At 40.8% G+C, this 22,048-nt stretch overlaps 1 protein-coding gene across 1 annotated transcript in view; it reads right to left on the minus strand.

The window, feature by feature from the left end:
* atad2b (ATPase family AAA domain containing 2B) overlaps positions 1 to 22,048 on the minus strand; it is a 73,770-nt gene that overhangs the window by 36,174 nt on the left and 15,548 nt on the right. Inside the window, exons 20-24 of the mRNA XM_061091782.1 lie at positions 18,130 to 18,265; positions 16,559 to 16,752; positions 16,297 to 16,456; positions 13,372 to 13,494; positions 10,820 to 10,948 (exon numbers count right to left, since the gene is read on the minus strand). Of these exons, the coding sequence (XP_060947765.1) occupies positions 10,820 to 10,948; positions 13,372 to 13,494; positions 16,297 to 16,456; positions 16,559 to 16,752; positions 18,130 to 18,265 (742 nt within the window). The remainder of the gene's footprint in view (positions 1 to 10,819; positions 10,949 to 13,371; positions 13,495 to 16,296; positions 16,457 to 16,558; positions 16,753 to 18,129; positions 18,266 to 22,048) is intronic.

Here is a 22,048-nt window from a genome sequence, read left to right on the forward strand (position 1 = left end):
CAAGATTAATATAACGAAAAAAATGATGTCTTTATATGTCTTAACGGAGCAATTTATACTCAAGAAACTCAACATATAGAATTCTTAGCATAGCTGGAAACCAAATGAAGACTATACATCAGGCTGGAAATAAATCCGAACGGAATTTCTTATAGTTTCTATTCAGCAGATCTCAGTTCAGTTCATCTCTAGGATTATCTTAGAAATGCATCAACTATTTTCCACCATTGATATTCATCTTGAACTGCAGCTAATGACTCTCTTCATGATCAATAACCGGATAGATAACTTGTTTGGAATATGTGATTACGTAAAAGGAAAGCAAAACGGAAGATAACAGGGGAAACACTGTAGGAGACAGAGAAGACGAAAGATCGTCATGGTGACACAGGGCCTCAGGGCGTCTGGGTCAGGAGAGCAAGACATGCAGTTTGTCAACTGATGTGACACTTTGCACTGACACTTAATGAAATGTCCAGATCAATAAATGATCCCATCATTGCCTCTTGAAATGAAAAGATCAGTCACTTCCTTCAATTGCAGTGTTGCCCTACCTTTTTCCGTCTTTCAATCCTTTACTCTCACATAAAAGCCTACATGGCCATATCACCTTGCTTGCTTTTGCACTCAAGGGGTTTATAAAAAAAGAACTAAAAAAAAACATACTAACAGAGAGGACAGCATTTTCTTGTTTCGGTCTGTACTTTTTACATGACTGCGTCACATCATTTCAGCATTTTTGTCAGCAACAAATTAATGCTGTTCTACCACATTGCTATGGTGTTCTACTGGATTCAGATCAAGTGACTGTGGAGGCCACTAAAGTTCAACGATTTTCTCTTTGAGACAACGTATTATCATACTTGAAGTCGCCATTAGAAGTTTGTAAAGTGAGGCCATAAAAGGTTGCACACAGTCAGCAAAAATACACAGATTTGGCCAGGATCCAAAATAAACCACCCACCAATTGTCAGATACAGGTAGACTTTCTCTCGGTTGAGATCTCAGAGGACTATCTCCACTACCTCACTAGCAGGAAAATGCTTGTGGCAAAACAGTCATCAAATAAAACACTGTCCTCAGTCTCTAGGGCTTTTTGATTTATGTGTGCTCTGCTTTTGTCCTCTCTCTGTGCTTTTGTGTGAGACACACATGCACGCACACTCTTTCTAAGAAAACAATTGACCACCATACACATAACCAAACAACAAACAATATCTAATCACAGGTAGAGTAGGGGTCTTAAGTGGAATTTAGGATAAAAACGATCACTTGCCACCACTCTGTTGCGAAATACTGACTGAATAAAAAGCCACCTTAGAAATGATACCCCACCGAGGAACGGGGTATAAAATAAACACCGTTTCCACAGCGCTTCTTCACTTTACATTACCACCTTAATGGTTCAGTTTTTTTATTGTGACTAATTCAATCAAAAGGTCAGTCATTAAATTATACATATTATTAATAAAAGGCTAGTACAGACCATTGTGCTATGGTTTAAGTAAGTAAAACACTATTTCAATGTTTGATGTGAACATTTCCTGAAGCTCCACGCATCTTTCTCAATGCTGGTTTTATTGCAGTGCTGGAGATAGTTTACAGCTTTAACTTGTGCCGGTGTGTGGTAGAAAACTGAAATGGTGCATTTAACAGGATTGGATGCAAAATCCAAAGATTTGCAAAATCATACAAGTTTATCTTTTTCAAATTAAAAACAAAAAACACTTCTCTTTTGAATTTATATATGTGTGTGTGTGTGTGTGTGTGTGTGCATGTGTGCGTGTGCGTGTGTGTAACTATAGCCATTTTACAGAGCTGACAACTCCCAATGTCACTGGTTTAGGGAAATCACAGAAGAATGGACAGTAGTCCACTGGGTAATGATGTCAAACCTTGCTACACATGTTCAAAAGCTTGGCTATGCAATGACTGCATATCAATACAGCAAAGAAAGAATGGTCTCAAGGTGGAGGAGCTGAAGACATGATTCAGTCAGAGCCTCTGTCTCTTTCTGTCATCTCTGCTGCTCAGTAAATGGCCAGTGGGATGACGGTGCCAGTGGTGCCCCCTTCTCAGAAGACAGATATGCCCTAATGCACCAGCAGCTCCAAGTACTAATGAAGATAACAGCCTACGCCCACACATGCATACAAAACAAGGCATGAAACCCTTCCAGCGGAAAGGTCTGTTGCCCAAAGAAGTAACACGCAAACAGGCAAGTCAGGAAGGAGAGAGGACGTTAGGAGCCGTGTACTCTTTTAAATCCTCTGGATTCACATGCATTTTCACACTACTTGTGTAGGAGGAAGGACAATGGTGGGGAGAATGACAATGCTCAACAGCTAGCTATACTGTGAATTGAACAATAACACAGTTACCATTTCCATCTGATGAGATAGTATGGTAAAAGATGCTTTGATGGCATGTCAGAAATTATTGCGCACGGCAGACAATGCTTCGAGGATGAATGAAAAACAAACCTGTATCTCTAATTAAATTGCTGCGATATTTATATAACAAGTCACTGCTATGCTTTATTACACTCTGCTGACCGTCTAACAAAAGCCATGATCTGGAGCCATATCCTATTCACTGTGAAGGATAGCCATTGTACACTTGCTCAACTGATTAGGTTAGATACCAATTAGATACCCTGTGAGTCTGTTAAGGGATTGAAGTCGTCACAGCTGTATATTTATAGGACTCGACAGAGAGGGATATTAAATTATACACCGTTTACACAGGGATTCTACATATCCACCTTACTGAATCAGTTCTTCCTTTCATATTTATTGCTTTTTTTATTAAGACAAATTAAATTACAAAGGTTCTCTTCAAGTCACATATATGGTGTCATAAAATTATACTGAATAAGTAATAAAAACAAAGTATACATTTGATGAAAGCAACCGTTTACATTTCTTCAGAGTACCAAATTTCACAAATCCTGAGTCATTTTGATCCTCCTCCTCTCAGTGCTAATGTCTGCTCCCTTAAATGACTAAGCTGTAATATATTCCTATTTACTATTAGTGTATTTGAAAACTAAGTTTTCAAAAGTCATATTCAAAAGTTGAGACAATGGTCTCCTGCTGTTCCGAACAGCATTGAGGGAGAATGCTGTGTTATGATTGCTGATCACTGCTGCATGCAAGACATACTGCTGTGCTCACAAATAAGAACTGAAAAGCAGAGCCCATCTAGGATACAATTAGCTGCTCCATCATTCAGAATAAAAGCCAGTTTAGGCTAAAAATAACAAGTTTGTTCAACACGACAGGATTCAATCTTCTTTATAGCTTGTCCGAACAGCTACAGTCAGAAGGTAGTGTAAAAATCCTACTGGCAGTGGAGAGAAAGAGATGTGATGTAGTATAAATATAAGGATAACTGCAGTATGTCTATATTGGAGGGCATCTGATAGGGAATGCATTATTTAGTCTACACATTAGGTGCAATAAATAGCTGTGTAACAAATCTACGACCTTGAGAGATGGTTGTATACAGCTTACTCCCGCATCTCTGCACACCAGACAATGGCAAACACTGTCATAGTCATGTCATGGTCACAGACCCATAACTTATATGACATCAAAGAGCTGCAGGGAGAGTTGGTTTCTGAAGCTATTTTACCATCAGACAAGCAGTTCTGACCTAGTGTACTGCTGCATCAATAGCGTGGAGTTTCTGTAGCAATAAAGTTCGCCCTATAGAGGATTTTGCTTCAGTACATCACATATCCTTTTGTTGTCCAGGGAAAATAACAGTTTACATTGTTTGGCATCTCCTTGTGAGAAAAATGGGATTCCAGTTTGTTGTGCAGTTGTGTTTCTTTCCACTAGATAATGTCTGTTTTCTCAGACAGTGACTACAGTCAGTAAAGGCGATCTTAACTCAAACTCCCAAAGGTGTTTTTGGTGATGGAGGGTTAGTATTGATTGGTCCCAGCTCTTGCTATGGCTGATTTGACAACACTGCTTATCAACAGAGGCTGACGACAAACGAAAGCCTCTGTTATCATTCTTAACAAAAAATGTCCTTGACGGAAGTTGTCTTCCCGAAATGCCGCGAGTCTGCTTGTTCAGGTTGGTGCAGCAACTGAATGGTCTATTTAAGGCGTTGAACTGAGTTGCAACTTCATAACCACCATTTGTGCTGCCAGTGCTTCCAATGCCTTCATCCACATGGGAAGCTGTTTAGTTGTTGTTTTTTTCTTCTTGCTTCTCCTTTTGCATTGTGCTGGGAAACATTGGAAACATTCCCGAATATAACTCAGTGTTTCCCCTACCATTATATGAGGGGGGCGCCCCGTCCCCCCAACGGCACCTCCCCTGGAAGGTCAAGAAAATTGTTATAATAATTTTTTTTCTTTTTTTAATATAGCGCCAGATCTCAACATAATGTTGAGGTTACCTTTCCTATAAAACAGGTCTATAGCTTGCTCTTTTATTAAACAAACTAAATGGCCTATGTTATTTTTTTCTGTCTCTGCATGGTCGCGCGTTTAGATTTCTCCCTTGCTCTCTGTATCGCGCACGGCGCATCAGTTCCATCCTGATGCGCACACACAGACACGCGCGCACACACAGGTGAGCACTCTCCCACCAGTGTCCCAAAAGTCAATAGAAAAAGCGTGATCATACCAGCATGCCATCAATTTAATGGCTAAACAAGACCCATTCTTGACAAAAGTATGTTGTCATACAAGCATAAACAAGGTCCATGAACGATTTACAGCTTATTATTATCACTGATACAGAATAGCATGATGGTAGCACCTGGTTCACAAAACAATTATAATGTTACTTAAATTTATCATGTTAATGCCAAAAGGGCATTAGTAATTGACATGTCACAAATAAGATGGCTTAAATAAATAATGAACTATTCATAGGTTTCACTTAACTGATAAGTTACTTACTGTCCTTGACACTTGTGACAGGTCTTAATGAGTGGTTTACTGGAAACCGGCAGCTATGTTGAAAGAAAATGCATCTAATCTCTGGGTTGAATGGAGAGGTGGCAATTAGCCTGGATAAGTGTGAGTCTACGAGTAATCTGCTGTGGGCATTAATAGGCGCACTCGTATTCTTGTGGCGCACTCGTATCCATGTCTCTTGATGTAACCATCTCTTTGAGGGTCCCCGGAGATGCAAGCAGGGATGGTTGAGTTGAGTTTGTTCGTTAATTTCCAATACAGAATATGTAGACATAAGCTCATTAGCAGACATCAGTCCAGGAAAGATGATGTAGTAGTATCTGTAGCAATAACGACCAAAACTGAAGGACTAAGGCTATGTCCATACTAGTATGTTTCCATTTAAAAATGCATCAACTCTGGTACGGAACACTACTCTGGAGTTTTAGGGCTGTGCTTGCTGATTGGGTCTGTACAGTCAATATGTAGCCTTCCCTGATTCGTCAGGGACCTATCACATGACCCACTTCCACAAGCTAACAACCAGCATTAGCTACGGCTACCAGCGTAGGAAACAACGTAGATAATCAATTACAAGTGTTTGCCGACAATATTGTCTCGGCCGACAGTAGTTGTGCCGTTAAATTCTGTATTTTTGACACAACCAGTGTTTCCCACAAAATGTATTCAATCTATGGCAGTGAGATAAAGAACTGCATGCCACAACGGCAGCTGAAACTGAAGTCTGACAGTCTGCGTGGACGGTAAAAATGTTATGGACCATAAAAATACACAAAAGGCGTATAAGCTCAAACATCTCAGAGAAATACTTTTGATGTTTTCAGTGGCATTCTCAGAGTTAATTAAATAGTTACCACAAAACCCTAATACACAAGTTGGCCGCATTATAAATAGCTCATAGGGGTAAAGGGATGCCAGTTCATTTACCACAGTTCACTTACCTAGTAATGAATTTAGTCTTATTTCGATGTCACCAAGAAATCCATAAGTTATTCCAACAAATCAAGTAGTAAAGTATTATGTTTTTTTCTGTGGTTTTTCCACTAATCAGAACCAACCAGAAAGAGGGAAAACACCCCATTTGGCTACCTGACATTTACTAGCTTCTGATGTTTACTGAAACTGACGAAGAGACTGCTCTACGGTTGAAAACAATGAGTGTAAAAGCCCAGGAGGCCTTGAATAATTTTTAATCTGCAGCACAGCCTAAATGCTATGATCCTGCCATCGTCTGTACAACATTAAGCGTAGCATCTGAAAAGGCAGCACCCAATTTATATCATAGTTGGGAATTGTCTGCATTATAATTCATTCTGTCTCACACATTCACACTCTCTGTTTTCCATCAGCTTTCTAACATCCTTGGGCGGCACAGCTTGTAGTCATTGAGCATGCACAGAGGCAGTGAGCAGCAACACTCCATCATTTCACTGCAACTCTTCAGGCTCAGTTCTTTCAGGCAGAAATGTAAGCTGTTTACAATAATATGGTTATCTCCATAGCACAGTAATAAAACAAGGCATTAAAATCCCACGAAGAGGATCACCACCCAACCTTGTCAACTGTGTACACTTAGCACGCAGCATCAACTGTGCATGGCGATATACTGGGAGTGGAAAAAAGACCCGCAGAATGGGAATCACAGGATGAATCTTCAGAAACACGCACACTGATGTCAGCTCATCTTCACCCGAAAACAATGAATGGAGGCAAGAGGCATCATGGATGATTTTACATTCATTTCACGCTTGGTGCCCCAATCCATGAGGAATCTGTGCCCAAATGGCAGCTTACGCTCAGTGCTTATTCGCTCAGGGCTTTGCATGCTTTGCATGGATTTTATTAGTGGGCGCCACAGGGTCTCAGAGTGTGCAACTCAAGATTGTTTTTGCCTGGTGGCAAATAGGAGCTGGGGAGAATTCAGTGTCCAGTTCTAATAACTAATAACAATGTCACCAGCTCAGTTTCAGGCAAATTATGCTTTGTTTTCTCTTCCTGACTGGCAGCCTACTTGCTTATTTTGTACAAATATATTTAGGTAAAACATAATTTCTTTCATCTTCTGAAAGATGGATCAAATACCATTTAGATTGGTTTATGGTAATTCACTTAATAATGATATATAATATAAATAAATATTTAATTAACATGATCTTATTTGAGTATGAATGTATAAGTGCGAAGACATATGTTGTATGTATGATACATTAAGTTTGATTAGAACCCTGTTTTCCATTGCATTATTCTTTATTAAATTTCTCTTTCCAATTTTCACATGTGGAACAGAACTCGGTTCTGAAGTTTGAAAGGTTTTACAGGTCACTTGGATTGAAGGAGCAATTTGTACAATTATGTAAACCAGCTAACAGTTAGTTCATATGTCAATTAAGTCTAAAGTTTTCTGAAATGATGCGGCAAATGCCGAAGTCATTGAGTTGAGCTTTACAAAAGAATCAATGGCGACGACTGGTTTAGAGTTGATTGAGGTAAAACAAATACTTGGGAGAGATACTAAGGACATGAGCTAGCATGCAAAACCCACTGGCTTGAAGGTTAAACTCATCCATTCTGTGAGTGTAATTGATCGTGCGTCCTTGTAAAGATGGAAGGCATAGATGAGAAATTCAGGTAAACAAAATTGCCTTCTACGGTGCTTTGTGTTTCTTAAATGAAAATGTAGCTTCTTATTAACCCATTTCCTTGTGCACTGTGACCAGCTCAGCACGTTACTGGTCGCGTGCCCATTGTCCCTTTGTCCTGAGAAAAATAAAATCCAGGCCATCCTTTTATGCAGTAACTGCTTCAGCCTGAGGTGAAAGGATATGAGAGTGTTTATTATGACTTTAAATATCCTATCAAGGTTTTGTGATGGATTGACATTGGCAACGGGGAGTGGAGCTGTCTGTTTACTGTGATGCGAGATACAAGGAAGGGGAGAGGCAAGACGCAGCAGTGTTCAGTCTACATGAATGCAGCCTGGTGGCTGTTGCCTTGGGCGTGCTTTTGAGTGACGCAGAGGACACATTATTCAGCGTCTGCATCGTTCTTCATTTCTTCTGCAATCAGTTCAACAGTTGAATAAGGACAACTGGAGGAGGACAAAATACTGGCTCACTGTGCCAAGAAAGAGTGACTGAGAAAGGTTTTTGCCAAAATGGAAAAGCAGCACACAACTTACGTTGGAGTGTGACAAATACAGAAAACAAGAGAATGATCAGATATGAAATTTTTGTTAAGGCAATGCATAGCATATGCCTTTTGACTGTCACAAAATAAACCCAGCTAATTTAGCTTGCGAAAAACAGTCATGTATGGATAAAAAAAAAACTGAGATGACTTGATTATTGATGAAAGTAAAGCACTCCATATGAACCAGATCCTTGTGGTGTTGCACTACGAATGAACCCAGGGCTGTGCACAGGTAATGGCCTTGCTAGGTTTGCTTGTTCTCCTGGGACAGAGTGACAGGAGAAATGCAAGGGGGAGGAGAAAGAATAAGGGAGTAGAGAAATTGACAGAGCGGCCCATGCACGCTAATGGAAACCACATTCTGATTCCTGTTTTCTCGTGCATTAACAGCAGCAAGGTCTCCCATCCTCCTACACCTGATTGACCTGACAGTAGCAGAGGATGTTCCGGCTTTCAGCATCGCAACAACTGGACTGCATTCACAGTTACTGCTTTTAAAACATGATTCAGAAATATCCTTAGCCTTGAAAAAGCTTTTCACGTAACTTTCACTGTACTTCCAAACAGTGCATTTCCTCCCTTCCACCACCACTAAGTGTTATATCTTAATGTCACAGGCAACTTTCAGCTCTAGGCAAACGGAAAAGAGGGATGGAAGGAGAGGTGGCCCAGATAAAAGCCATATAGAACTGAAGATACCAAAACAGCTCCAGATAGGCTTCACCCTAAAGGTAATGATTTAAGATAACCTGGACCTTCAAGTGTCGTGACCTTCAACAGAAGAGGAAGGGAGAGCCAGCAACCCCAGATGACCTCTTTTATTTAAATATCAGCAGAGGAAGAGGCAGTTCCTCCAACAGATGCAGCGCACTTTCACTTGTGAGGCTGTGTCATATCGAGACATAACTGACTTTGTGATCAATTAGCCTAATAGCCGCCTTGCTGAGGTGCTCCAGGTGAGAACTGGCTGCCGATGTCACAAATTAATCACCTGAGTTAGCCTAATTAATTAAGCCTCTGGTGGAGGCTGAAAACGACTCTCCCAAGAGCTTCTAAATTGGTGGTCCACATCTGTGACATTTAGCTTGGTAGATAAAGACTGCAGCGAAAAAGAAGCTTGCACGGGCCAACGGTTGGCTGCAACCCGTAAAAACTGATCTGTCCCGATTACAAAGTCGAACAATCCCCTCTTATACTTTAGAAATGTGTGAATAAATAATGATATTATTTTTTGCCATATAGGATTGATGAATAAATTAATCAATACTTACATAAGCGTAGTTCTAGCCTTTGTTGAGACACCAATGTGCAAGTTTAGGATAAGATACGATAGATATGTTGCAGATGTGCTGTCATAGGCTGTAGTTACTGTGGTGTGTTGTTGCACAGTACCAGATTGAATGTTTTCTACATTTCCACCCCAATAAAACTGTCCTGTATCAATCCTAATGTAAAAGTCTGACCTGGACCGATTTTATGGGGATACAATTTTACAATTACATCTGAATATACCCACTCCACCATATTTTCCAGTTCATCAGGACAAGATAAACAGAAATGAGCTCAAGACTTAGACGTGCCCAGAGTCTTACAGAATTGATGGTAGCCAAAAGAGGCCCTCGTCTCTCAAGAGGGGACCGATCTCCCTGGGAAAAGGAATGGTTTACACACACAGCAGGGGTTATATTAGCAGTAATCTCCTGAGAGACAAGCGCCACCTTGTGTCCATAAGTTAAACTACAAGACAGCAAATATTAAAAAATGCAGGCTCAACTTTAGCTTCAACAAACAGAATATTAATATTAACATAAATGTCATTTTTCAATTAAAGCACTCCACATTCTCTGCCTGCACAATCCGGTCTGATGTAGACTCTGTACATCTCACCCTGACATGTGAGGGTGCTGCTTCCAGTCCATCTCAACCTCCATATTGTCCAGGTGGAAGCTAGAGGGCATTTTTCGGATTACATGTAAAAAAAAAGAAAAAATGCTAACCCCTGATTTGTTCAGGTAACAGCCTCATTAGTCTGCCCCCTGCTCGTGCCCGGGCCTCCCTTCACCCTTAGGCACCTGCCGTTTGCCACAGGTGGGCATGTAATTGCTCTGTGGCGTGGACATGTTCTGAGTGTTTAGGAGTGAGCAGTCTTGCTAATGAGGCCACTCGCTGTGTGGCTTCTCTACTGCTGTAATGCATGTGTGTTCGAGTGTGTGTAGGCAGGTGTATGGCATCACATACATCTGGCACAGTGATGTAGTGCAACACAGCAGCTTGCAGCTGCATCAGAGACTGACAAACCCAAGATGAGAAAAGGAGTTGGAGTCCGAGTGTGCGTGTGTGTGTGAATAAAACAGAGGGGTAATGTGTCATTTGTGTTTTTGTTTGAACTCGGGATGTGTTGCATTCAATGTGTGCATGTCCCAAAAAAGTTAACAAAATGAACTATTGAAAAATTGCAAGTCATTTGTCACCAGTACATCTGCAAATTGGTTAGATAACGTACAGTATCCAACAAAATAATAATTTTGAGTGTTTATTCCTGTCATCTAACTTCTCTTATAAAAAGAGTCTCTGTTTTGGGTAAAGAGAGAGCTCACGTTCATGATCACTCTGTACTTCTCATCTATCACCCGGCTCAGGTTGCAGAGCAATTATAAAAGTGTGTGCTGCGAAACACTGAATACCCACTATTGGTGCACTGCTTGTCAGTGGCCTCGCCCTGAGTGCTGCTCCTGGCCGGCTCCTCTCCTGTAGCGTGGTGCTTTCTGGTTGCCACAGCGCCCGGAGCTGCCGTCTGCGGAGTTGGCGTCTGGAGGTCTGGAGAGCCCACAGAGGATCAGTTGCAGACAACAGACAAAACTCTTTGGAGTGAGTGCGTGTTTGTGCGAGTGAGGCTGTTTGTGCAAATGGGAAAACACTTCTGAAATACATTGCTGGAAAGATGGAGTGTGTGTGTGTGCGTGTGTGTGTGTGTGTGTGTAGGAAGGCACACACACAGACATCGATAAAAATGTGATCTGACAGGCAAAGATGACCAGAGGGTTGTGATAGGGTGAATGTGGCACAACTACATGTCAACCAACAGCAATTACATCGATACAAACACCAAAAAAATACAAATAATTATTCCCAATGGCTTTATGTTTCACTCTAAGAGCTTGTCAAGGATGAAAAGAGAAGTGGAGCACAAGGCCTTGAACATTTGTCATTTGAACATTGACATTAAGTGAGTTTTTGGCCGAGATTATCGCAGATTCATCGCAGCTCCCTTGTTTCTTGTGACAGTGGAGAAAATCCCACCCAGTTTCGCTTTGAGTTGCGAACAAGTCTGCGACTGGACATCATGCAGTGCTCGGCTAATTGATAGTTTTACAACAGGACCTAGACTGCGAGATGAAATATTTACACTGCTGTATTCCTCCGCTCAGGGAGTTGACTTCTGCTCCTACAATATTCATTTAGCATCTCCTGCTTTTAGTTGCTAAAAGAGAAAATCAAAAGCAACAGAGTGATTTCTGAAAATTGCTTCCTCTTTGATAAGTCCCCCGCTTGACATGGAGGAGTCAGACCTCTGTGGCTCGAGTCAGGAGTCAATAAGCCCTCACAGGGGAGCACTGTGCATACTGTAGATAATAGTTTAAAAGAGAAACCAAGTCTACTTGTGCAGCTCCCTCAGTGCAATAGAACAGAACAAAAAGTAGCGACATATGAGTCTCTGTGTAAAGTAAAGACAAAGGCATATTTGATGGGAGAAGTACTCTGTAACACAAATGTCTTTCTGATGCAAGAGAATGGTTCTGTTTTCTAATGCTGTTAATTTAAAAAGAAAGTGGAGAAAGGGACATATCTTCCTGGTCTCCCAATAAAAGAAGAAATGCACAATGTAGGAAGTTAGATTTTTTTATGATTCTGCAGTCTAGGTTAAATATTTAATATGTGTTGTATAAGTCATTTTTCCAGTGCACTCCGATACTGTTGAAGCAAGATATAAAAAAAGTGTCACAATGCAGTCCTACAGATCAATTTGTAATGGTTGACTTAGATTTTGTGCATAACATATGCAGGTGTGTATGCAAATGCTGATAAGACACATAAAAAAATATTATATTTAAATCCCTTTTAAACAAATGTTTTACTTTACATGGATAAAGTGTTTAATGTACAAAAGTGTAAATTAAACATACTACTCTAAGTAATTTCCAGGGGCTCTCTCAATCAAAACAATAATTTAAAGACCTAGTTTGATGATGAGAGTTGTCTTCACGATCGTTCTACCAGACTCGACTCGGGGGCAAATTAGATTTGCTGGTAAGGTAATGTATTTAAGTTGTAATCATGTTATGCAGCAAACGACAATGATTGACCGTGAACCATTACGACTGACACACAAACAACTGACTGGGGAACTGGCTACTAGTGTGTTTTTCCTTCATCATACAACATTTGTCATGAAAGTTACAGCTGAGACGGGCAAAGCGACAGGTAAATATGACGCAAATAATAAGGTGAAAAAAATGAAACATTCTGATTTCTCAGAGTTTGAACATTTTAGGAAACATTTAGGAAAATTCAAGTACCAAGTCTATAAACATAACTAAATCTACTTCTAATGAAGCATTATTCCATATTATATCTGTAACCTAATTTATTGTTGATAATATTTGACAACTTGCATGAAAGCCAATACTTAAAAAAAGTGTATATATTATTTAACTACAACATATGTGTGCATTTCTATGGGCGTAAGGATTATTCAGCATTATCCAAAGTCCATTTAGAACTGCTTGGGGCTGTTTGGTGAGCGTACACATGCAAGGCGCCAAGCAGACATCTAGCACAGAAGGTAGTGTCTGGAACACTGGAGCCTCGGGCATCTCTCCTTTCTGCGCCACATACTCTGCACTAAAAACTGACTGCTTCATCAAGTACTGCTCAGCTACATAAGATATTTTTTAAAGGCAGGTTTCTTTTCTCCAGAAGAATCTATGGAAGTCTAGCACAGACAGGCTTCACGGTCACATTAATCAAGTAAATGAGTATTGGTTGTACACAAATTATGCTTTTAAGTTTACAGTTATAAGTGTGCTCCAAATTTAAAATGATGAAATCAACAATCCCTTGATAAAGTAATCGATATTTATCCAGTAACAAAAGATGTAACAGGAAAATATATAATAGCAAGTGTGTCTTCTTTTAGTAACTGAACATTCTGCTTTGTTGAAATGTTTTGTTGTCCTTACCTTTCTTCCTGCGCACTTCCTTGATCTCTTCACACATGCGATCAAACTCGGGGTCGAGCTCAGCGGCAAATATAGCGTGGGCAGAGTCCTTTAAACTGCACGCTCGGTGCCTGATCACCTTGTCTGAGAAAAGAGGAGACAGCAAAACGAGTGTCACATAACATAAAACTCTTTGAAGGGTATGCCCTTTGAAACAGAGGATATGAGGCAGTATCTCAGACAGTACAATGCAAGAGTTTTTATGCCTTTAGATATAAATTTCCTTTTCTCCCATCATCAAGGCTTGTGCTGGACAGTAGTTTTCAGTTTGATGCTGCATGTTCTCCACATCCTATCATGCATGTAAGGCAAAGAGTCGATGGAAAGCCTTTCCCATTCTACTGTATCTGTGAGAAAGGGGCTTGTAGCATTTTCTCACAGTTTGGAATATAAGTATGGACGCAGTATTGGCTTTTTGTTTGAGAAATTTAAACGGAGAGAACTCAGACATGAAACAAAGTCTTGACATCCATTTAAGACAAGGGTGGGTGCATACATTAACACTCGAGTGAAGACAAGTACAGCATACCGGACAAATTACTGAAAGGTTTTTTTTAATGCGCACTCATTCTCTCTCTAACAGGCACAGTCCTTCATAACGTTTATTCTTCTTTACCCTTAGATGTATGACAGAATCATTAAATCCTCCTCCTTTTCATGCTCCCACATCCATGGAGAGAGAAAGAAAAAAAACTCAGATGAAGAGGAAGACTAGAAGCATGGCTACTGTAAACAGGCCGTCTCTCATTACGGCAGGCAGAAGGAGAACAGTTCAGGCAGAGAATGACAGAAGGGGTCACAATATGCCAGCTTCCTTTGTCTAATGAGGATGGCTGGCTAATTGCGCCAGAGGCTAGATTTCTCTCCTTCTCTCTCTGTGTACCTGTGTGCGTGAGACAGTATTTCCGAGAGAGTGTTACCTACAAGTGCATTACAAGGGCAAAAATGCCTTCCACTGGTAGGCGTCAAGGTCCAGGCACAATAGCGAAAGGTAATCAGCATCCTTATGGGCCCTGCCTAACCTCCCCTTTTGAAACAGAAAAGGGCATCCTAGTAAACAACCCTGCAGTTTACATGTTCTTTCATAGGGAAGTTAAGGATTATTACCATTTCCCGTCAAATATTTGTGACACCGAGTGCCATTGTTGAGAGATAGTGAGCAGATATTATCCTTTTAACATGAAGTAATTATTTAGCAAGGTGGGGAGGTAGAAGACAAGGAAGCCGACTAGATTTTACATGGAAGAAAGTGTGAAGGACAAGGATAACCCGACCACAGAGGGATAATGAGGGTTTTTTTCTCAGCACTTTGTGAGCTGGTGTAGAACTTCCCCAGGAAGCATAATTGTGCAGGGTCTTGGCTATATTCCCCCGGCCCGGGCATTGGATGAGCAGGCAAGAGCCTTCGTTAGTCTTCTTTATTAAACTGCGTAATTGCATTTTTCCCCTTTAGTGTATCATTTGTAGAACCTGCATTCCAACAAATGACCTAGGCCCTTGCCTGCAAAGACAGAGATATGATTTATTAATTTCAGCTGGCAGAGAATTGCTTCCCATTAGTATCAGCCAGCTATATCCTTGTGAGGGAACCGAAGCAGCTAAACACACAAGGCGAAATTAAAATGGTCACATCAATTGAATAGTCAGAACAACCTACTGTATGCAGCTTTCAATTCACATTTGCGGCGTTTCTACTAAGGATTTGATTTTAGTAGAAAGACATTTTTTATTCTTTTGTCCAACAAGTTTTTCCCCAATTCTCCATGTTATTTTTTTGTGTATAAACAAACATGTAACTCTCTTTACACAGGCCTTCTCTGTCATGCATGAAAGTACAACATTGAAACAATTTATACAAATCCAATTTATTTGGAAGCTACTGCAAATAACCGGCTTCTTTGTTTGTTTGTGTGTACACAAGTGTTCCAGTACTCATTATGAAGAACGTATTCGGCTTAAAAAAAGGTGAGGGGTAAGGAGGGGATAAAAGTTGGTTCGAATTGCAAGAAAAGAGACAATTATATTTTCATGCATATGCAGCCTTCCTTAACTACAGAGCATGAATTACACAGTGGTAATGCTATTTTCACTGGGCTATATGCATTTCACTTCATTTTAATTTCCAAGTTGAGGAAAACTATCTGGAGGCTCTGCAGTTTTACTGCCTGGAAGCTCTCTTCATTAGTCATTCAGGGGTAAATCTCATTACTTTTTTACTCACACAGACTTAGTCTAATGGAACACAACAATAACTAGGGAAACAAATTAAACATATTTAGATAGTCCAATGTTAGTATTGTAACACCACAAAAGATAGATTTAGATATAATTATTACTATATGTATTATATATCATGGTATGAGACAATTATGAGTTGGGGATTTTAGGGAAATCAACAACCTTGAAAACTAGTAAGCTTTCCTACTGTAGGTTGTATGGGAAGCTCCATCACTGTGAGATCAGGAGAGAGGTCCTCTCTATAAACAGATTCTGCATGTGAATATACAGTACCTGCAAAAAGTATTGCTGTTTGTGTTCGGTGTGGAGAAAGGTCTGACTCTTGTGGACTTGTCACATAGTAAACAGTGTACGGCAAACAGAAGACAGAGTCCTCGCCCAGATATACACTGTCTACCCAAATATTGTTTGTTGCCCCAGAGGCTTATTCATCTTTAGCGATGGGCTCCAACGGTGAGAGAGATGCTGTGATGAACTTAGCTCAAGATTAGTGGTATGGTTGTGCTTACGTACCTAGAGGCACTCTATGTTGGATAGCAAGCACACAAATTGTGCACACATTTTTATGCATTTCATCTCTACATTGCATTGTGAGTATCATAGAGGTATATGCATGTGTGTACTCATGAATCTAATTTTCCTCCTCACCTGCAGGGTCTTTGTCAGGATTGTATTCTAAAGCGTTACTGGAGATGAGGTCAATATCCAGCAGGAACTCTTTCACTGTCAGGTACTTATGGGTGTCAATCTTGGTCATGACAGTAGACAGGTCCATGGGCTGCCGAATCACTTCAAGGTAGTCTGACACCTGACACACAAAAACACAATATTAATAAAGGTCTAAAACCAGCTTAGTCAAACTATGGACATACCAGAGTGTGCATTTCTCTCTGAATGCATCCTCACTTGCCTCATCAATGTCAACTGGCTTGCTGAAGATGTTAAAACGTTTGTCAACGGCCAAGCGTTTGGTCACATCCCTGAGAAAGAGCCTGAGCTCCCGTAATGTGTTCTCCTCCTGGTCAGCCAGACGGCGCTGTTCCTCTGCTGACAGCACTCGGGGGCCTGGAGGGTCGGCCACTGGCAGTAGCTCTTCACACCGCTCTGTTCGCAAAGAAGAAGAGGACAACCCAAAATAAATACACTTTCCACACAGCTCCCGTCAATGAGCAAGATGTAAAAGTCTGACACCAATAGTTTCAGAAAATGGGTAAAGAATCTTTCTTTGATCTCAGCTGCACAACAAAACACAAGGGCCTCAGCTAGATGCCCAATCCCTACCACCAACTGGGAGAAAAAAAATAAGCACAGCTGGACATAGGCTAGAAAACCAAACAGTTCCATCTCAAACTTGATCTGTGTCCATTTCCTTTAACACCATTAAAAAAACTTGGCCTTGGAAAAAACATGTTTTACGATTCTTGCAGATGAAGAAAATAATACAGCCACATTCCTTCCCAAACAGAGATTTTGAAACACACTAAGGAATAGCCTCTGGCCATGACAGAGCGATGAAGCAAGGTAAGCAGATATCCTTCCTCCTCTCCCAAGGCACCAGTCTTAGCCCAAGGCATCTGCAGACATCGTTAGGAGGGCTCCACAGCACCTAAGGCCACTTCACTCAGGAGCTGCAATCCAAACCCTGATTCTAATTATGGCTAATAGAGGCCGGGCCTGTCTCAGAGTAATTCCATTCCCTCCTTCTGTGCTGTCCTCTCTGCTGGAAGTCAGCCTGGTGTCTTAGTCAGGCCGGAACCCCTGAAGAGCACAAGGTAAGTAAAGCAGGGGGCCCCTACCTTATGTCAATGAGGTATTGGCGGTTCGCTGCTAGGCACCATTTCTATTCAAAAGCCTGAGTGTACACTGCTGTCATATTGAACGGAGCACTGGAGAGCACAGAGGAATGTAACGCAACAGCCCCTTGTTTAAAGATTGACATTTAGAAGACCGCTTGTTATGCCACCTTTGCTTGTTTACATTGAAACGCACACAGCATGTATTTTGCCACATAATGTGTTATTTCACGGCGCCGGCGTTCTGTCCTGCAATGCAGACTCTCCCTTTCCACAGACTGGCTTTAGGTCTACTGCTACTGCAGACATAAGCAATATAATGCCCCCTCCAAATCTGTGTTGTACTTTTCATATAGAACGGCGAGGTGTAATAAAAAGGAGCTTAGGACATTGGGTAGTTGGAATGTATCTGTCCAAGCTCACATTGGGCCAATTTTACACTTGAGTGTGCACAGCCTTAAATATCTTGCATCTTTATGCCTCTCCTCTGAATCTGATATGAAATCCATTGTGAACAGGTCCGTCATTTAACTCCTGTGTGCAAATGTGATGTTGTTGCAAACAGGAGGATCTTGCAAACATGCCAATCAAACACCTTCTGCCTAAAAGTGAGAAAGACCACAAACACGTGGACAACACTGCCCTCTAGGAATGACAGCAGAGATGTACGGGTGAATACAGTATGTACCTGTGTTCCTGAGGCGTGGTGGAGCCCGGGCCGCTTGGACCAGCAGCAAGTTAGAGAAGAAGCTCCTCCTCTCTTCTTCTCCTGGAGGGCACAGTGTTACTACCTCACCGTAGGTCCTCTGGAACAAACTTCTCACCTGTGTTCAAAATAAATAGGGAGTTGGGAAAATAGCCATTACCATATATTGTAAGCCCTTACAATTTAAACTACTTTTTATTTATATACAATGTAGAACAAGCATGGAAGCAATGGTCCAATAGCACTTGTCATTTATGTCACAGGTTCTTTCCTCTGTCTTCGGTTTTGTTCATAGGAAAGTAAAATCAACATCAAATCAGAATTTGAGCATACTTGTTTCAATCTAATTCTATTCATTTGTTACACTGGGTAGATCACTTAAAGAGCACAATGATAAATATTAAATTGTTGAGTATGCAGAGAAGCTGATGCGTCTGTTCTCATCAGCCACTACACGAGGTGAAAGCACAACTGAACAAAGTAGAAACTCAAACACGCTGCTTGGATATTAACGATTTACATTTTTTAAGTCCAGCCTTCTCATTTGAGTGCAGACCAGTGATGAAGCATTTTCCCCCAGAACCAATGCCAATATTAATGCCAATCACTTTCTTGCTTTGTTCATATTTAACATATAGAGAAAAAAGAATGATAATGTGATACACAAGCCATAACCCAGCTACCTTAGTGAGTCTACTCTGGGGCTACAGGGGGCATCAAAGATCCCAACCCTGTTCTGTGATTGAGCTCTATGAGGCTAAGGCTGCTCCCGACGGGAAGCCCTGTTGCTGGCTAAGCACCTGCTTTCCACTTTATCTCCCCCCATCTGTCTTTCACATCGATCCTCTCCTGTACGAATGGGGTTTGTTCTCCCTTTCTCTCAACATCTTCCTCTGTTCTCTTTCTTATACTCTCTCTCTGGATTGCACAAGAGGAGTGGGAAAAAAAGGAGGAATGGAAAAAAACGAAGAAAACAGTAGGGGAGACTGAAGCCATCAAAGTAGGAGGCAGGTAATGATTATCAGTACTTTTCATCATGGTATGAGCTGCAGGGGTGTTGACACAGGGAGGGCTAGCAGATCTGTGAGGATAGATGAATGGTTTTAAAGAAGGGTGGGCTTTAAATGAGAGCTGGAAATAAAAAGAAAATTGGGGACTGACTAGAGAAACTTTAAAATACAACTGGACACCCGTTCTCATAACATGATCAATTCTCATCTGTTGGAAAACCACACTGACAATGTGAGTACACTTTTATTGTGCAGGGATGCTCTGTCACTATTTCAACAGCAGACTAGGTGCTCAAGAAACAAAAGACCAGATATGAAAGAATGGTACAGTCGGACGGAAGATTTAACCAGGTGATTTATAAAAAGTCAGTCAGCTCGTGTTAATTATTATTTTTATTTTTTTTCAATTGCAAAATAATTCAGAGCAGATAATAGTTAACAAACATTTTGTGTCCACAATAAAAATGTCTTTAAGATGTTATAAAACTAAAGATGTCAACTGTGACACCGAATAATGGTTGATGTTAAATCTTAGAAATAAAATAATGTGGCGTTCTCAATGACTTCACCTTAAAAATTAACTGTCTCAGAAACTCACCTGTGACAAAGAACAATAAAAGGCATTTAAAAAAAAATATTAAAGCAATCTGGCATTTTGAGATAAACCCCATCTGCTGAGCTCACAAGGCCAATAAACAAAAATATGTCACACACATTTGCAGAGTGCAGACATTTTCTATGACTTATATTTGCTTAATGCAGTTCTACATAAGCACATTTTCTATTTCAAATATTTTGTGTTTCCAAGTGAATAATGCATTGGAATTAACCAAATTTAAATTTAAGTTCAGCAATTTTGTGTCTTTGTTGCCATTACTACTAAACAACATTATCAGCATTATCGAGTAGCCATTTGCCACCCATCTCACTAAATATCAGTAATGCCAATTGAAAAACCCATATTCAAAATCCACTAAAAGTAAAGGGTCTGAATATATTGGTTAGGTGACATAGCTGTTGTTTACTACATTACATCTGTTGTGCCTCAGCACTGACACCAGATTCCTGGTGCATCAATAATCGTGTCCTTGGGGCAAAATGGAGCGTAACATTCATAATTAACATGCAGTTCATGCATTATAATGTACTTGTAATGCCACGGAACACAGATCCCCAAAAAAATGTTAAAGCGGTAAATATAAATACTGATGCTACGCCATCTCTCCCTGACTGCTGTCAATAACGGCTGTTACTTCACCCTGACAATCTCATGTTCTAGCAATTTCCATCAGTCCTCCACCGCAAAAGCAAGTCAATCTATGCATAGTAAACGGCTGTTAAGGGAGGGAAGGAGGCCATGTAGTTGGACCCGAGCCTGCAGTGTCAGTTTTGGCTGGGGAGGGATGCTGCCTGCTCCCTGCTGAGGTTTGAAGCTGAGACAGCAGCTGTCACTGTGTTCTCGGAGCCAGAGAGTGAAGCAACACTGTGAAAGATAGCCAAATCACTTAAAGCACCAAAGACTGTAGCGTGTCCCTGACTAAACATTAAAACCGAACGTTGCCCGAATGATGCTCCAGAGACCAAAAATAAGCAGCATCGTTTAAACAAAAGACTTTCTTGATCCAATTACTGGACAAAACCAAAAATGTAAGTTTGCGAAATTTCTCTGGAAAGCCTGGAACAACGTTTCAGTGGGTCCAACGACAAGATATGATCCCCTTAGCATCATAAGCAGAGAACTTGTAATCTTTGCATCACACTGAAAATCCCCATCAGCTGTAGCTCTGTGGAATCGGTCCTCAGTGTTTTGGATTTTCAGACACGGATGGTACACAAAATATCTGCACAATTAGGTTAAGACTTTCTCCGGCGTTTCCCTTTCACATATGAAGAATGCAGAAGGAGATTCTCCGTGCAGATGCGTTGACAACGAGAGAGAAAAGGCAGCAGGCAAGACATAATGTGTACATTTCTCTACAGAGATTACGCGTTTTGTTTACAGTACTTTGACACCAGCGTCAGCCTGTATCACCAAAAGCTCTCAAATCTTGTCTTTCCATGTTGACATCTCCATTGGCATCTTCTAGGCCTGATTCCTCTTCTTCATCCTGAGATATTTGTATTCTTTTGGGGGGGGTTTTGTTTTGTGCCTGTCGCGTGTTAGAAACATCATCAACACTTGCAGTGAATCCTGCTGAGAACTCCTGCTGTTTTCTCACATGGGCTCACACAGACTAGAGTTTTTACTAACGGGCAGGCAGCTCACTGAATGTCTGAAAACAGCAATACAGACAATTTGTATTTCAGATTTTTGGACTGTCTTTGAGACAAATGACTGAGGTCATGTCAGAGAAGTATGGAAACAAATCGTAAACCGTCTTTAGGGTTGATGCATTTATCTGGTCATAGGTTATGTGTTATATGTTCAACATAAAATGAGTTTGCTCCGAAATAACCAGAATCGCTGATATTTTAAATAATTCATTGAACAGCTGCAATTACCAAAACTGCTAAGCTTTCAAACGGAAGCTTGTCTGAAGCACCCAGTGGGGCCAAATGGAGCTTACTTCAAAGAGATCAATCTTCAATTCATTAACAGAGCAGCCAAAATGTCAGCGGTGTTAAGAGTCAATTTCTCGGAGTAAATAAAAGCATAAACTGGGCAGCAGTCCAGCACAAGGGTAATGCAATAATGTTCATCTCTCTGTCAAGCATTCATCATCACACATATTACAAAGGGTTTAATCATTGTCAGTGTGGGAGGACAGAGGCCCGTTGTGTAGTACAAGCAAACTAATATGCTCTTTATATGACTTTATAAAAAAAGATGTTTTAAACCTGCTCGTTTCAATCAGGCTGTTTGCTTGGCCTGTGGTAATGGGGGTTGCTGT

Source organism: Limanda limanda, chromosome 18 (genome assembly GCF_963576545.1).
Source record: "Limanda limanda chromosome 18, fLimLim1.1, whole genome shotgun sequence".
Lineage (NCBI taxonomy): Eukaryota > Metazoa > Chordata > Actinopteri > Pleuronectiformes > Pleuronectidae > Limanda > Limanda limanda.